The sequence below is a fragment of the Oncorhynchus mykiss genome, chromosome 8, assembly GCF_013265735.2.
Source record: "Oncorhynchus mykiss isolate Arlee chromosome 8, USDA_OmykA_1.1, whole genome shotgun sequence".
In the NCBI taxonomy this organism is placed as follows: domain Eukaryota; kingdom Metazoa; phylum Chordata; class Actinopteri; order Salmoniformes; family Salmonidae; genus Oncorhynchus; species Oncorhynchus mykiss.
In genome coordinates this window covers 11,805,603-11,823,775 of record NC_048572.1, presented here as the reverse complement: position 1 = coordinate 11,823,775, position 18,173 = coordinate 11,805,603, and the positions used below count along the sequence as shown (strand labels likewise).

At 42.8% G+C, this 18,173-nt stretch overlaps 1 protein-coding gene across 2 annotated transcripts in view; it reads right to left on the bottom strand.

Annotated features, from left to right (window-relative positions):
* LOC110529370 (beta/gamma crystallin domain-containing protein 1) overlaps nucleotides 1–18,173 on the bottom strand; it is a 47,458-nt gene that overhangs the window by 6,346 nt on the left and 22,939 nt on the right. For both annotated transcript variants that reach the window (XM_036984753.1, XM_036984752.1), the window contains 10 exons: nucleotides 16,597–16,723; nucleotides 15,561–15,596; nucleotides 15,025–15,176; nucleotides 14,366–14,492; nucleotides 13,428–13,573; nucleotides 10,492–10,618; nucleotides 10,101–10,130; nucleotides 9,870–9,982; nucleotides 9,513–9,645; nucleotides 6,272–6,411 (listed from right to left, as the gene is read on the bottom strand). In XM_036984753.1, coding sequence (XP_036840648.1) covers nucleotides 6,272–6,411; nucleotides 9,513–9,645; nucleotides 9,870–9,982; nucleotides 10,101–10,130; nucleotides 10,492–10,618; nucleotides 13,428–13,573; nucleotides 14,366–14,492; nucleotides 15,025–15,176; nucleotides 15,561–15,596; nucleotides 16,597–16,723 — 1,131 coding nt within the window. The remainder of the gene's footprint in view (nucleotides 1–6,271; nucleotides 6,412–9,512; nucleotides 9,646–9,869; nucleotides 9,983–10,100; nucleotides 10,131–10,491; nucleotides 10,619–13,427; nucleotides 13,574–14,365; nucleotides 14,493–15,024; nucleotides 15,177–15,560; nucleotides 15,597–16,596; nucleotides 16,724–18,173) is intronic.

The following is an 18,173-nucleotide window of genomic DNA, read 5'->3' as shown; positions in this document are numbered from 1 at the left end:
TTAAAACTGAACAGTACCGGACCCAAAATCGAACGCCACATGCTAATTTGCTAAGAGCTGAAGAATCTACATTACTTTCTTCAGAAGGGGTTTCACCATAGCAGTTTTTAGTGCAGTGGGGAAAATGCCTGTAAACAGGGAGTGATTAACAATAGCTTGCATTTCTTCAGAAATGCAATTAAAAACAGTTTTGAAAAGGTGGTGTGGATAGGATCGACAAGGCAGGTAGAATACTTAAGTTATAATATAACTTTCCTGAGCATGTCTGTGTAAACCACGGAAATTAAATCCATAGTGCTTTGCGTGTTAGGTTAGCGGACATATCAAACTTCTCATCAGGTCTTGCTTGTCTGATAGCCAACATAAGGCAGGGTATCTTATCTCTGAAACATGCTACAAGCTCATCACATTTAGATGTGGAGGAAAGTTCACATAGGTCTGCGGGGGTAGGATTTATCAGGCCATCAATGGTTGAGAAGAGCACTCTCTAATTAAACTGATTATTAATGATCAAAGTTAGAAAAATGAGCCCGTCTGGCATTTCTAATTGCCTTGTTATACAGTCATTCAGAAACTATTCAGACCCCTTGACTTTTTCCACATCTTGTTACATTACAGCCTTAAGCAAAAATGTATTCAATCGTTTTTTTCCCCCTCATCAATTCACACACTACCCCATAATGACAAAGCAAATCCAGGTTTGTAGAAATTTTGCAAATGTATTCAAATAGAAAACGGAAATATCACAAGTATTCAGACCCTTCACTCACTACTTTGTTGAAGGACCTTTGGCAGCGATTACAGCCTCAAGTCTTCTTGGATATGATGCTACAAGCTTGGCACACCTGTATTTGGGGAGTTTCTCCCATTCTTCTCTGCAGATCTTCTCAAGCTCTGTCAGGTTGGATGGGGAGTGTCGCTGCATATCTATTTTCAAGTCTCTCCAGAGATGTTCGATCGGGTTTAAGTCCGGGCTCTGGTTAGGCACCTCAAGAACATTCAGAGACTTGTCCTGAAGCCACTCCTGTGTTGTCTTGGCTGTGTGCTTAGGGTCATTGTCCTGTTTGCCCCAGTTTGAGGTCCTGAGCACTCTGGAGCAGGTTTTCATGAAGGATCTCTCTGTACTTTGCTCCATTCATCTTTCCCTCGATCCTGACTAGTCTCCCAGCCCCATTCACTGAAAAACATCCCCACAGCATGCTGCCACCACCATGCTTCACTGTCGGGATGGTGCCAGGTTTCCTCCAGACGTGACACTTGACATTCAGGCCAAAGAGTTCAATCTTGGTTTCATCAGATCAGAGAATCTTGTTTCTCATGGTCTGAGTCTTTAGGTGCCTTTTGGCAAACTCCATGTGCCCTTTACTGAGGAGTGGCTTCGGTCTGGCCACTATACCATAAATGCCTGATTGGTGGAGTGCTGCAGAGATGGTTGTCCTTCTGGAAGGTTCTCCCATCTCCACAGAGGGACTCTGGAGCTCTGTCAGAGTGACCATCGGGTTCTTGGTCACCTCCCTGTCCAAGGCACTCAACCCCTGATTGCTCAGTTTGGCCATCTCTATGAAGGATCTTGGTGCTTCCAAACTTCTTCCATTTAAGAATGATGGAGGCCACTGGGTTTTTGGGAACCTCCAATGCTGCAGAAATGTTTTGGTACTCTTCCCCAGATCTGTGCCTCGACACAATCTTGTATCTGAGCTCTACGAACAATTCCTTTGACCTCATGGCTTGGTTTTTGCTCTGACATGCACTGTGGGACGGCCCTGAATTTGTTTGAACCGTTTTGGTGCTTCTCCTTCCAATAGGGTGCTTCCCTTTTAACCTCTCTGGGATGGTAGCGTCCCACCTCGCCAACAGCCAGTGAAATTGCAGGCCGCCAAATTCAAAACAACAGAAATCCCATAATTAAAATTCCTCCAACATACAAGTATTTTACACCATTTTAAAGATAAACTTGTAAATCCAGCCACAGTGTACGATTTCAAAAAGGCTTTACGACAAAATCGCGAGGCGCGGGCAAGTCCAGGCGAAAGTTCAGACGAAAAGTCACATTACAGTTCGTAGAAACATGTCAAACGCAGTATAGAATCAATATTTAGGATGTTTTTATCATAAATCTTCAATAATGTTTCAACCGGAGAATTCCTTTGTCTGTAGAAATGCAATGGAACGCCGCTAACTCTCACGGGAGCCCGCGAGACTGAGCTCATGGCACTGCCAGACACCTGGCTCAATCAGCTCTCATTCCCCCCTCCTTCACAGTAGAAGCCTCGAACAAGGTTCTAAAGACTTGACATCTAGTGGAAGCCTTAGGAAGTGCAACATGACCCCATAGACACTTTATATTCGATAGGCAATGACTTGAAAAATTACAAACATCAGATTTCCCACTTCCTGGTTGGATTTTTTTCTCAGGTTTTTGCCTGTCATATGAGTTATGTTATACTCACAGACAACATTCATACAGTTTTAGAAACTTCAGAGTGTTTTCTATCCAAATCTAATAATTATATGCATATTCTAGCTTTTAGGCATGAGTAGCAGGCAGTTTACTCTGGGCACCTTTTTATCCAAGCTACTCAATACTGCCCCCCCAGTCCCAAAGAAGTTAATTCCTAATTATATAGCCAGCATCAGCTGTGCAAAAGGGGGTTGTGATGGTGGTACGAATGAGGATGTGTTCAAACCTCCGTTCCGAATCTTCGTCCCTCATTTGTTTTGTTGTATTTAAAAGTGTGCTTTGTAGCCTTGTCTCAAGTTTAACCAGGATCGGATCCACTCATTTCTTCCCTTGGACTACACATCTCAGTTGGTCTCCGCTGTTTCTTCGTGGCCTTTCTCTGCTGGAGATCTGTTGGTGGATTGGATTGTCTGACTGACCGACTGACTACAACTTTTTGCATAAGGTATTTTAGTTGTTTTGGTGTGATGTATACCATGATGATTTATGTGTTTAGTTGTAGTGAACACTACAGAGATGACACACTTTATAGTTTTGTGGTAAAAGAGTTGATTGCAATCTGATTTGTATTAATGAAACCAAGTTTACGTATCACTTTATTAAATGACAATTGAGTGACTGAAGTCACTTGAGTTCACTGAATTCCTTTACCGGGCTGGACTCTTTTAGGCCCGAGGTACGTGACTTTTCTTGAGGAACCAGAGCTCATTGTTTGTTATATTATTATGTGTGTGATCATTTATTTTGGTAAGACAACCAATGCAAAAGAACACAGTTGTTTTGCAGTTATTTCCAATGTTTTAAGGGTTTATGAAAAGTGTATATCCATACTAACTTTTACATGAGTCCTTTGTATTGGTGTAGACTTGACGGACCAGACAGGACTCATTCCCTCACAAACCTCACAAAATGTTCTCTGGTAGGCACAACCTACCTGGCACCTCTACAAACAATAACCTCAAGTCAAAACCGTTACAAATGTCAACAATGGGCCCTTATATAAACAGGTGTGTGCCTTTCCAAATCATGTCCAATCAATTGAATTTTCTAGAAGAAAAAGAAACGCACACCTATTAAGACGAGGTGCTGGCTAGCGGAGTAGAAAACTTGAAAATAAAAGAGAGCCGCACACTCTCGGAGCTCAGATGCAAAAACTGAATTACCAATGTTTCCACAGCCAAGCTGTCTTCATCAGGGTATAATCACAAACACTGCGGGATGACTCGTTTATATAGTGTCAAAAGACACAGGTGTCTGTAATCTTGGCCAAGAGTGGCCTAATATCATTGGTTAATAATCAAATACTAAAATGTCATACAAAGAACAGCATACAAACAACAAATGGATAGCATACGATCATAAATTAATTTGACTACACAAGCTTACAAACAATTACTGACCGTGTGTTCTACACTAGACTAAACTCCTATTTCCTGCTGACCCGCGTTCTACACTAGACTCCTACTTCCTGCTGACCATGCGTTCTACACTAGACTCCTACTTCCTGCTGACCATGCGTTCTACACTAGACTACACTAAACTCCTACTTCCTGCTGACCATGCGTTCTACACTAGACTACACTAAACTCCTACTTCCTGCTGACCATGCGTTCTACACTAGACTCCTACTTCCTGCTGACCATGCGTTCGACACTAGACAAAACTCCTACTTCCTTCTGACCGTATGTTCTACACTATATTAAACTTCTACTTCCTGCTGACCGAGCGTTCTACACTACACTAAACTTGATGCAACATTTCCAAAACTGTGAACTGTGCAATAGTAGCTCCAACTATAGGCACCTGATCTAGTCTGTTCTACACTAGACTAAACTCTTTCTTCCTGCTGACAGTATGTTCTACAATAGACTCAACTCCTCCTTCCTGCTGACTGTGCGTTCTACACTAGACTAAACTCAATGCAACATTTCCACAACTGTGAACTGTGCAATAGTAGCTCCAACTATAGTCACCTGATCTAGTCTGTTCTACACTAGACTAAACTCCTTCTTCCTGCTGACTGTGCGTTCTACACCAGACTAAACTCAATGCAACATTTCCACAACTGTGAACTGTGCAATAATAGCTCCAACTATAGTCACCTGATCTACTACCCACGCAGGTGACTTGTGTGAAGTGTACTTCACTCTGTGTTTACAAAAGGTTGATTAACTGGTCTGGGGGTGTGAAGTAGTGCTATGACTCATGAGCAACCTTTTGGCATTTTTAAATACTGTGATTAATTGGCGCAGTGTGTGAACTGCTTGTATTAAGCGTTGAAAGAAAGACTACAAATGGCTTTGTCAGTTGGATTAAGGACTACACATGGGCTGTGTCAGTGGATAAAGGAATACAAAGGGCTGTGTCAGTGGATAAAGGACTACAAAGGGCTGTGTCAGTTGGATTAAGGACTACACATGGGCTGTGTCAGTGGATAAAGGAATACAAAGGGCTGTGTCAGTTGGATTAAGGACTACACATGGGCTGTGTCAGTGGATAAAGGACTACACATGGGCTGTGTCAGTGGATAAAGGAATACAAAGGGCTGTGTCAGTGGATAAAGGACTACAAAGGGCTGTGTCAGTTGGATTAAGGACTACACATGGGCTGTGTCAGTGGATAAAGGAATACAAAGGGCTGTGTCAGTAGATAAAGGACTACAAAGGGCTGTGTCAGTTGGATTAAGGACTATACATGGGCTGTGTCAGTGGATAAAGGACTACACATGGGCTGTGTCAGTGGATAAAGGACTACAAAGGGCTGTGTCAGTTGGATTAAGGACTACACATGGGCTGTGTCAGTGGATAAAGGAATACAAAGGGCTGTGTCAGTGGATAAAGGACTACAAAGGGCTGTGTCAGTTGGATTAAGGACTATACATGGGCTGTGTCAGTGGATAAAGGACTACACATGGGCTGTGTCAGTGGATAAAGGACTACAAAGGGCTGTGTCAGTGGATAAAGGACTACAAAGGGCTGTGTCAGTTGGATTAAGGACTACACATGGGCTGTGTCAGTGGATAAAGGAATACAAAGGGCTGTGTCAGTGGATAAAGGACTACAAAGGGCTGTGTCAGTGGATAAAGGACTACAAAGGGCTGTGTCAGTGGATAAAGGACTACAAATGGCTTTGTCAGTTGGATTAAGGACTACACATGGGCTGTGTCAGTGGATAAAGGAATACAAAGGGCTGTGTCAGTGGATAAAGGACTACAAATGTCTGTGTCAGTGGATAAAGGACTACAAATGTCTGTGTCAGTGGATAAAGGACTACAAATGTCTGTGTCAGTGGATAAAGGACTACAAATGTCCGTGTCAGTGGATAAAGGACTACAAATGGCTGTGTCAGTGGATAAAGGGCTACAAATGGCTGTGTCAGTGGATAAAGGATCAGCTTTTGTGTCACACGACGGTGTCGTTTCTAACAGCTCCATAGAAAAATGATCTTTCCAGTTTGGTGTTCCTTTATATAGTATGCACTGTAAGGATAGAAACATAACAGATAGCTTCCTGGAGAACCGTCAGTAGGATTCTCTTAGAGACACACACAGAGACACACACACACACAAAAAAAAAAATATCACTACCCATTGACACACCCACACAAAGAACATAGAGCTCTGTCTGTGGATAGGAAGGGCCCCAAAACCTTGTCCACAGGCTATTGTGCACAATCTGGGGAGGACTATCTGGTGCATGAGACTAGGAGGCCCATATATACAAATATATGACCTTCGACAGAGAGACAAGCAGGCAGGCAGACAACAGACAAGAGACATGAGGACAGAAAGGCTGTGCTGTATGTACTCACATGCCTCCCTCCACCAGGACAGACTGGACCAGGCTGCAGCCTCCGGCAAGCTGCAGGTTAACTGAGCTTTCGGTCAGAACCACCCTCTTCCCCCGCAGACCTGACCTCTCAAACAGGGTGACAGAGGGCATTGAGAACTCCTATGGGGAGAGAGTGAATAGGAGAGGGAGGGGGATGGAGAGAGGAAGAACGAGAGGGAGGGGGATGGAGAGGAAGAGAAGGATGGAGGGAGGGGGAGAGAGGAAGACAAGGATAGAGAGAGGGAGGGAGAGAGAATAGGAGAGGGAGGGGATATATAGAGAGGAAGAGAGAATTGGAGAGTGAGGGGGGTGGAGAGAGGAAGAGAAGGATGGAGAGAGGTAGGGGGAGAGAGGAAGACCGGGATGGAGAGAGGGAGGGAGAGGAAGACAGGGATGGAGAGAGGGAGGGAGAGAGAATAGGAGAGGGAGAGAGAAAGAGAAGGGGGAGAGAAAGAGAAGGATGGAGAGAGAGGGATGGGGAGAGACGGAGTGGGAAAGAGAGAGAGAGGTTATTTATAGACCTGACAATGGTATGAGAACACCAACTCTTACCATTACTGGTGACCGTTTTATTGTTTGAATGACTAAACATATTAATACATTTAAATAGTGACCTTCTTTGTTTGATACCGACCGTCAAGCTACTTAAACGTCTCCTGAGCCCACATATACAGTCGTGGCCAAAAGTTTTGAGAATGCCACAAATATTAATTTCCACAAAGTTTGCTGCTTCAGTGTCTTTAGATATTTTTTGTCAGATGTTACTATGGAATAGTGAAGTATAATTACAAGCATTTCATAAGTGTCAAAGGCTTTTTATTGACAATTACATGAAGTTGATGCAAAGAGTCAATATTTGCAGTGTTGACCCTTCTTTTTCAAGACCTATGCAATCCGCCCTGGCATGCTGTCAATTAACTTCTGGGCCACATCCTGACTGATGGCAGCCCATTCTTGCATAATCAACGCTTGGAGTTTGTCAGAATTTGTGGGGTTTTGTTTGTCCACCCGCCTCTTGAGGATTGACCACAAGTTCTCAATGGGATTAAGGTCTGGGGAGTTTCCTGGCCATGGACTCAAAATATCGATGTTTTGTTCACCGAGCCACTTAGTTATCACTTTTGCCTTATGGCAAGGAGCTCCATCATGCTGGAAAAGGCATTGTTCATCACCAAACTGTTCCTGGATGGTTGGGAAAAGTTGCTCTCGGAGGCTGTGTTGGTACCATTCTTTATTCATGGCTGTGTTCTTAGGCAAAATTGTGAGTGAGCCCACTACCTTGGCAGAGAAGCAACCCCACGCCTGAATGGTCTCAGAATGATTTACTGTTGGCATGACATAGGACTGATGGTAGCGATCACCTTGTCTTCTCCGGACAAGCTTTTTTCCAGATGCCCCAAACAATCGGAAAGGGGATTCATCAGAGAAAATGACTTTACCCCAGTCCTCAGCAGTCCAATCCCTGTACCTTTTGCAGAATATCAGTCTGTCCCTGATGTTTTTCCTGGAGAGAAGTGGCTTCTTTGCTGCCCTTAACACCAGTCCATCCTCAAAAAGTCTTCGCCTCACTGTGCGTGCAGATGCACTCACACCTGCCTGCTGCCATTCCTGAGCTAGCTCTGTACTGGTGGTGCCCCGATCCTGCAGCTGAATAAACTTTAGGAGACGGTCCTGGTGCTTGCTGGACTTTCTTGGGCGCCCTGAAGCCTTCTTCACAACATTTGAACCGCTCTCCTTGAAGTTCTTGATGATCCGATAAATGGTTGTTTCAGGTGCAATCTTACTGGCAGCAATATCCTTGCCTGTGAAACTATTTTTGTGCAAACAATGATGACGGCACGTGTTTCCTTGCAGGTAACCATGGTTGACAGAGGAAGAACAATGATGCCAAGCACCACCCTCCTTTTGAAGCTTTCAGTCTGTTATTCGAACTCAATCAGCATGACATAGTGATCTCCAGCCTCGTCCTCGTCAACACTCACACCTGTGTTGACGAGAGAATCACTGACATGATGGTCCCAGTTGCTCCTTTTGTGGCAGGACTGAAATGCAGTGGAAATGTTTTTTGGGGGATTCAGTTCATTTGCATGGCAAAGAGGGACTTTGCAATGAATTGCAATTCATCTGATCACTCTTCATAACATTCTGAAGTATATGCAAATTGCCATCATACAAACTGAGGCAGCAGACTTTGTGAAAATGTATATTTGTGTCATTCTCAAAACTTTTGGCCACGACTGTACTGTATATAGATTGCCACTATTCCTATTGTAACCCTTTATACCAAACAATTGTCCAAAAACAATTATTTCATTGGATGAAGTCACGTGATTATGTGGATCCAATGTATTGGATGAAATAGGTTTTTCTTTGTGCCATAGAAGGTTGACATAGACCAGGGATGGGCAACTTTGATGTGTGATGTGAGCAAAACATCTTAGTGGCCCACCTCTTGTCAGCAGAGATAAGTTGTTTATGTTTTAGAGTTCATTTTTTGCAATTCTACACATTTTGCCATGAGGGAGGAGAGAAATGTTTGCATTTTTTAATATGATATCTAAGTGACACTGACAACAAAAAAATCAATGGGGGACCCCCGGCAGGTAATTTGACCAAGATAACAAGTTTAGATAGCTGGCCGCTAAACAAATTTAGCATTCTGAAAAATTTTAGCAGCCTTGGGCTAATTGACTGACTATCAATGACTGACATAACAAGAGTAAATCTGCTGATGCACAACCACATTTCAAAATTGCACTTTGGGTAGTCTACTATTCTCAACATCAGAAAACGTCATCTTCCAATGCATTAACCTCCAGCAGAGAGATGTGAGTTGCAGGAACAGTGTGGGAATGTTTGGGATGTCTATGCCCATCCCTGACATAGACATGTCTATGCCCATCCCTGACATAGACATGTCTATGCCCATCCCTGACATAGACATGTCTATGCCCATCCCTGACATAGACATGCCTATGCCCATCCCTGACATAGACATGCCTATGCCTATCCCTGACATAGACATGCCTATGCCCATCCCTGACATAGACATGCCTATGCCCATCCCTGACATAGACATCCCTGTTCATCTCAAATGGCATCCTATTCCCTATATAGTGCACTACTATATATCCTATGGCCCTGGTCAAAAGTAGTGCACTATGTAGGGAATAGGGTGCCATTTACAACACAGAAAGAGAGCTAATAGACAGAGTACTCACAAAGCCAGTAGTCTGCAGGGACAGGACAGAGGAGTTGGGCTCCACGCACCCCATGGCCCTCAGATCAGGGTAGTCCCCCTCCTCTAACACATACATCCTCTCAGTGAAGCCCTGGCCCTCAAACGCCAGCCAGCTGGAACACAGACACGCACAGACATGGCGATTATCAATATTTTTCTCCACCATTTTAACAGCGAATGTATAAAAGTATAGGCATCATTATAAAACTGTAGATATAAATGACTGTTGCCAACAGTAACTTCGTCTTGCAAATGATGTAGCTAATGGTACGGGAAAGATACTGTACGTGTTACAATCTGCAGATTACGTTGGATGAATAACAAGTACGACACTCACCTGCCAGCCAGCACCTTGCAGGAGCCCAGGGAAAAGCTGTGTGGCAGGGCAGAAACACTGTCCTCCACAACGTGGACAGAACCCTGGAACCCCGGCTCCGAGAACAACTGCATCTGAGACACATAACGGATACACTGTCAGATTCTGTCAAATATGGGGCTGTCATGGAGTGGTTTACAAAATCTCGGACAAAGAAATGTAGGTTGGTCCTGTTGCATTTGGTTGACATACCTTAAACTTGGAGGAATTTCCCAGATTATCCTAGAAGAGACCACAAATGAGGGCATTATTGAGAGAACTGAGGAAATAATTCAACAATTCTTGGATCAGTGTATTGGTCATTGATGACTTTGTTATCATCATTGGATGCATCTCAAATTGGCACCCTCTTCCCTATATAGTGCACTATCAAGTCTCTTTAGATCATCATTATCCCATACTGTATGGCTCATGTCATTCCCCCGACCTTGCCCCCTTTCCAAACGGATGTAACTGATTACAGAATATTTCAATTATTTAATATTTTATCATGTTAATCATTTATTGTTGCAACATGAATACTATATTATATGATTAGTTTATCATTATAATAATTTGTAATTTAATATTGTGTTGATCTTACCAGAATGACGGGCATGACTGATGCGATCTTGGAGCTGAGGGCCCCCCAGTCTTCTGGGCTTCCGTAGAGGCCTTTCTCCAACACATACGCCTTTCCAGAGAACCCTGCCTCCTCAAATGCCACCCATCTAGGAGGGACACATGAGGACCGTATTCAGGACTGTTTCTTATTGCTCAAGTTCAGGTAGTCAAATCAAATCAAATTTATTTATATAGCCCTTCGTACATCAGCTGATATCTCAAAGTGCTGTACAGAAACCCAGCCTAAAACCCCAAACAGCAAGCAATGCAGGTGTAGAAGCACAGTGGCTAGGAAAAACTCCCTAGAAAGGCCAAAACCTAGGAAGAAACCTAGAGAGGAACCAGGCTATCAAGGTAGTGCCTTGATGTGTCAGTCCGAGGGCCAACATTTTGCGTGAACAGTTGGCAGTTTGCAAAATAACAACATTTCAAACAGAAGTGTCAAAGACTGCAACTCGCAGTTGCGTCCACACTTGACTAAACTCAGGTTAAGGTTGACATTTTTTTAGTAACTTTCCAGAATTCCCAGGTTTTCCAGAAATCCCGGTTGGAGATTTCCCGGAATCAGGGTTGAGTAAGCAGGAAATCCTCTGTGGGAATTTAGGGAAAGATACTGTAATTTGGCAACCCTAAACGCACATCATTAGGGAAAGGGGGAAATTAAACTGTGCTGCACATTATAATGAGTTTTACGGTATTTTTTGTGCTCCTATGATGGATGACGCCAAAGGCAAAATCTATAACAACGAATAGATAGATGGAATCAAAGTAATTAAAACCAAGGTTAATATTAAATGTTGACATTTCAGATCAAACATGTAGATAAGATACAGATAGTGGTTAATTAGCTCTTACGCTCCTACTCAATATTGACTTTGATTAGTGTGTATCTGATGACTGTGCCTGTGTGTGTGTGTGTGTGTATCACACAGCATAGAAAAGACCACAGCAGAAGCTGACGAGAAAGAGAAAGATAGGGGAGAGAGAGAATGATATGAGAGATGGGGAGAGAGATAGGAGGAGATAGAAAGGCAAAGAGAGAAAGGGAAAGAGGGAGAGAGAGATAAGGGAGAGAGAGTCTGCTGGGTTGAGTCAACAGGTTGAGTAACAGAGTTTAGTCAGCACGACAAGGGAGAAGGACGATGGGGGAGAGGGACGACGGGGCGAGGCTATGTAGTACACTATAATAAGGGTTCACAACACTGTAACAGAACCAGAGACGTTCCTCCAAAAGCAAGTGGAAGTGCTCTGCTGCACATAGTGTACTCCACCCTGTTCCCAACTGACAGAGAGACCCAGGAAATGAGGCGTGGACTGAACTGAACGTCTCGGAGGAATTTTGGTCCCGTCTGAACGTGCCAGCCGGGGAGAGGCAGCCAGCCTACAGTCAACTGTTCATTAGGTTCCAAAAACGAAGTGAAACGTGTATGAACAACCTGATCTTGAAATGCTTGTTTTTGTATTCCGTTTTTAATGTTTTGGTACGGTGTGCCCTAATGAACAAGACCCTTATCCGGAGAGAAGGAACTTAAGATAACATACTGTACATGAATGAACACGCGTTAGACCTAGCTCTGCAGGCAATACAGGAAGATATTTCAGCCAAAGTGAGAAACAATTAGCTTGCACAGACACATTAGTAACAACGATTAGAGGGCTACACATGCTGTAGGATAGTATGTGTCAAGGTTCACTTATAAGTTAAACATCTGAGACTGAGATATGATGTTGCCACGAGCAGCACACCAGATGTTGCAGATGAGTGCGATGCCAGAAGATGCACTCCCAGAGTAGCGCAGGGTATCTGTGCATGTTTCAATAGCTCCAACATGCGGGACTAAAACCAGCAGGGAAGTTTAAACAGGGGCTTCAACGCTCTTAGTTGTAGAGGAAATCGGCCCAATATTGCTGTTTACTTGGTGCTTTGCTGAAACTCTCAAGGTAGACTCAGCGAGGGGAGGTTGAATGCACGTCTACACATAGTGGGTTCATTTCTGCAACAACTTCTTCGCTGTTTTGGCCCCGTAGCTAACACGATGTAGCAGCGTGAAGCACACACATGCACATGTTTAGATCAATGGGGGCTGGTGGGAGGAGCTATAAGAAGACGGGTTCATTGTAATTTACTGGAATTAAATGAATGTAGTCCAACATGTGGTTTCCATATGTTTAATGTGTTTGTTACCGTTCCATGTACTCCATTCCAGCCATTACAATGAGCCCATCCTCCTATAGCTCCTCCCACCAGCCTCCACTGGTGTAGATCCTCTGTGTGACTGTGTGAGAGCAAAGTCTTGCATCACGGTCATCTCACTATCTGCGGTACTGCTCGTTGCAACGTCATCTCGCTGAGTCTACCTTTAACTATACAGAATCAAACATGCTTTTAGAAGTTGCATTGTAACTTTGCCTCTGTTTATTAGAACTCTACATTTCCATCTTTGTAGTGTTCATTTTTAACTATGTAGTCCGCCAGGCCACAGGACACAGTGATAATAATGAAACTTACAAGACACCTGACCTGAGTTACTACAGATCACTGGAGTATTTAAATCAGGACAGTAAATGAGTGGTTAACAGTATGTAGACTTCTCATTACATTCACACTGAATAGCAGAGCACAGCCCGGAATTCCTGTAATCGACTAACTGGTCATTTTCATATAAAACACACAAGACTGGGCAAGGTAGATTTAAAGCCACAATCTGTAACATTTCCTGTGGTTCAATGGTCATTTCAATTAATTATCCATGATTCCATAGGTCTGTATGAATTTGAAAGTGGTTACATTTCCCCAGTCCCATCCCCAAGCTTACCAAACAAAGTGACAGGGTCAGGCTGTTGAAATGGCAGATTGTAACTTTAACTGTGCACATCAGAGGTAGAAACAGAGAAAGAAAGAGATCTTATACTTACACTCCGCCCATAACGTCAACAGACTGCGTTTTCAGCCCATAGCCGGTGTCCTCTATATTGATGATAGGCTCTAAGATGTCGATGTTGGCACCCAGCTCGCCAAAGTCTCTCTCACTGAACATCTTGAGGTGTGGTGACATGAAATCCTGTCATGGGGAAATGAAACAAAGAACATCCTTGGTCCTGCCCATAGAAGTAGAACTACTAGAATGTACAAAACCCTCAGTTCACAGCAATTTGACTGGTACACTCATAGGTACACCCAATATGACCGCTGGTCCATTAATCACAGAACATTGACCTGAATGGGGAAAGTCTGTTTTAGTACTGCATAACTAATTGTATGGTCATGGCATACCATAACAAACAATATCCTATCATGACTTCCCTTTACATCATTGGCATGGCATACCAAACAACATCAAACATTAGGTGCCCAACCCTCCTCATTGGCGAGAGCTCCCCTGCATGCTTTTGTTCCAACTCTAATATAGCATACCTGACTCTATTGATTAGATGAATCAGGTGTGTTTGTGTAGGGCTACAATACACTCTTAGAAGAAAAAGGTGCCCGGCTGTCCCCATATGAGAATCCTTTGAAGAACCCTTTTTGGTTCCAGGTAGAACCATTTTGGTTCCTGGTAGAACCCCTTTGGGTTCCATGAAGAAACCTTTCCACAGAGGGTTATACATGGAACCCAAAAGGGTTCTACCTGAAACCAAAAAGTGTTCTACCTAGAACTAAAATGGGTTCTCCTACGGGGACAGCCGAAGAACCCCTTTGGAAAGACTGTAGAGCACAAAATAAGAGTGTAGAGCAAAACCTCTCCAAGAGGAGGGCTGATGCTCATTTATAGCAGGGGTTCATCCATACTGTAATTCATAATTTCATACCAAATCGTACAACATTCAGTTCTTGGTCATAGCATGATACCTACAGCCAGTACAGGTCGTATAGATAGCAGCTGATCAGTCATTCCTCCCCAGTCCCTCCAGTCCAGGTACTCGCCTTCCTCCAGGACATGCTGGTGACCCTCAAACCCTAGTTGGTCATACCCCACCCAGCTGGGACAGTAAATAAAAGGGAATTAGACAATAGCTACATTGTAAGCACTGTATAGTATATTACTTCATATGTACAGTGGGGCAAAAAAGTATTTAGTCAGCCACCAATTGTGCAAGTTCTCCCACTTAAAAAGATGAGAGGCCTGTAATTTATTATAGGTACACTTCAACTATGACAGACAAAATGAGAAAAAAAAATCCAGAAAATCACATTGTAGGATTTTTAATGAATTTATTTGCAAATTATGGTGGGAAATAAGTATTTGGTCACCTACAAACAAGCAAGATTTCTGGCTCTCACAGACCTGTAACTTCTTCTTTATGAGGCTCCTCTATGTGGGAGAATTTTCACAATTGGTGGCTGACTAAATACTTTTTTGCCCCACTGTATGTTGCATCACTGACAGTACCATTTTGTAACACTCTATCACAACACGACACCTTGATTGTGTATTGTGTTTCTTAATAACCAGGAATAAAGTATTCTCCCACATAAATACACATGAATGTTTTAAGAGCTATATGAACTTACAGTCCTCTGAGGATCTTCACAGAGCCCACTGACTTCAGTCTGTTTGACTCCAGGTTTGATGCCTCTTCATCTCCTTCATCTCCAAAACAGAACACTTCCCCATCGATCTCCAGACAGGATCCCTCAAAGCCAGGCCGCTCATACACCACAGCCTGAGGAGACAAAGGTCAAATGTAGGAGGGAGCGGTTCAAAGGGTGTTTGACCCCTGATTGACCCCAAGACCTGATCGTAATGATTTGTGATTGGTTGTTTTTCAATGTGTTTCCATAGTCAGACCAACAATACGTTAGTTGACAACATGCTAAAATAGTATGTGAAATTATAAAAAAGGTTTTAAATGATTTAAACATTTGATTGAGCCTGTCTGGGGTGCCATAAGGGTTTGTCCTTTTGGGACTATTGTATTGGCTCCATTGTGCCAGGAAAACTCAATCAAACGAAGCTAAAGTATTTGAATGAACACAAATACTATTTGAACCCGGGGCAACTTGAGGACGACAGTGAAACAGAATGTAATGGTAAAGTAATGGCATACCTTGACTTCATTAGGATTCTCCACCTTGAAGGCACCCTGTAACAAACAGAGATAATCAATCACAACCGCACTATAGTCCACTAATTAAAAAAGCACACAACATTGAGGTGGGAGTCAGCAGTATGCAAATTCTTCCATTTACGCACATAGCATTACGAACTGCGACGCTGATGGGGACAGATAGGAGATATAGTGAGAGATTGCATTGCCCAGAGACTGGACAAGCCTCATTCAGATTGAATGAGTAATTTCAGTAATTTGGTACAACAGTGAACTTAATAACCTTCATGTAGAAGGGTATAGGACATAGAAAGACAAGGCAAAATGTCATTAGAACACTTGACAATTGCTCACTAGTCACTATCCAATTTTGAATGCTTGTTGGCCAACAGCTCACTCACTAGTCAGTCATGACTATTTGCACATTAATCTTATCACATGTCCATAAAATACATGGGTTAAACTACATGTCCATGAAGATACATGTTCATAAAGATATATATACTGTAGCTTTAGACACATTTCCACAATTCAATAAAAGCTCAAATGTGGCTAAACGAGAAGATTATTCCAAAAATAAAGATATACTTTTATAGATTAGTTCATCCTTTGCATGTACTGTTCTTCTGCCTTGGAAATTATTAAATTAATTTCAAAAGGTAATTAAACATTGAAAACAGAAAAAAAGGTCAAACAAAGGTTAGGAGAAAGAATAAAACAAAAAGATAAATTGTAAATGAACACAAGCCATGTATTTAATGTGCAGTACATATGTAGGATATTAATTTGAGCCAGTTTGTTACAGCAGGAAATGAATCCTGCAGTAAAAGGATACAGAATGTGGATTATAATTCATGGCCATTTGTTGTAGGGGTTGATATCTTTTTTCGTTAAAGAAAATCAAATTACAAACTTTAGAAACCTTTTGAAACCTTGAATATACTACAAGTTTGCATTTCCTACTGCATTCTCGGCAACAAAAGAGTAATCAAATTAAGATCCTACATCTGTTATTGCGAGATACTGTAGCACCCACCATTTTGAGGGGTCTGAGGGATCCGATGAAGGGTGTGTTGAACCCCCAGGCCTCGGGATAGGGGTACTCCCCTTTCTCCAACACCGCCAGGAGGCCCTGGAACCCTGGGTCACTAAACACCAACCACCTGTGTTGGGGAGGAACAGGAATCCCTAAACATTATGTACACACAAATGGATCTGTTCTTCCAAGCAGGGTACCTCCCATTCCAATTCAGCAGCGGGCTAATCCAGACTTGAGATCAGTGTTTACATCAATTTATTTTACCTTTATTTAACTAGGCAAGTCAGTTAAGAATAAATTCTTATTTTCAATGACGGCCTAGGAACAGTGCCTGTTCAGAGGCAGAATGACATATTTGTACCTTGTACGTTGTCAGCTGAACTTGCAACTTTCCGGTTACTAGTCCAACGCTCTAACCACTAGGCTACCCTGCCGCCCCAAATCAATAAATGATTTACATGAATGTCCAAATTGTCTTAAATTTAAATCGGTCCACAGGTGAACTGAGATTAGATTCAAATAATGGGCAATTTTGAAATAATGGATTCAATTTCCATTCATCGCCTGAATTGATTAAACTGAAATGTTAAGTTATTGATGCCAATCCTGGTTCATATTATGCCTGTGTATCACACATAAAACATCAGTGATAGATTTACAGATAAACTCTATTCTCCATCCAATGCTGTGCCAGCTTCTTTTACCCCCAGTTCTGTACAATGCTAGATTACCTTGAGTGAGGCTAAGGAAAGAAAGACTGTACAGTACTCAGATATTCCGTGTGTGAGTCAGAAAAAGAACCGCAGGGAGAGTTGCTAAGGAAACACAGGCGAAAGTATTCAGGGAATAACATTGGTGTTGAGTTGATTACTAGCCTGGTTCAACTAGACTGAACGCTGTGCTCACCATTCAGTCTGGTGCCATGATGTACTGTATCATTGGTCTGAGGCTAGATGATCACTTCTTTGACAGCCACAAGTATTCAACTCTAATTTTAACTGCCTCCAGTAAGAATTTCCGGGATGGTCGGGCACAGAAAATAAATTATTCCTGATAGGGGACTTTTCGATCTCACGTGCCTAAGTAAACCGTCTTTAGTCGCAGTTTGGCAACGAAGAGGGAAATGGTCTATTGTCTATTGTGGTGTACTTCAGCTAGAAGCCAGGGCACACAATGTTCTGAAACGTACCTCTCACGTGGGAAAAATAACCTTTGAAATCTTTGCCAGATTCTTTCTTTCCTTTTTTCTCTCTATACCTCTCTTTCTCTCTCTGCTTTTACCAGTTTCTTCCCTCACCCCCCCATTTTTCTACCTCTATATATCCCCCACCTTTACCAGTCTCCTAACCCACCTCTCTCTCTCTCTCTCTCTCCCTCCCCACTTTTACCTTTCTCTCTATAGCATGCAGGAGCAGGTTGCATATGGGACATTCTGGGGAGGGGGGGGGGGGGGGGGGGGGGGGCGGCAGTAGTAATCATTATCTGTCAGTGCTTTCTCGCTCTCCTCAGCCTGCAAATCAATTGCATTAAAACATTATTTATCCCTGAGGGGCAATCACTTTGAGCATGTGAAT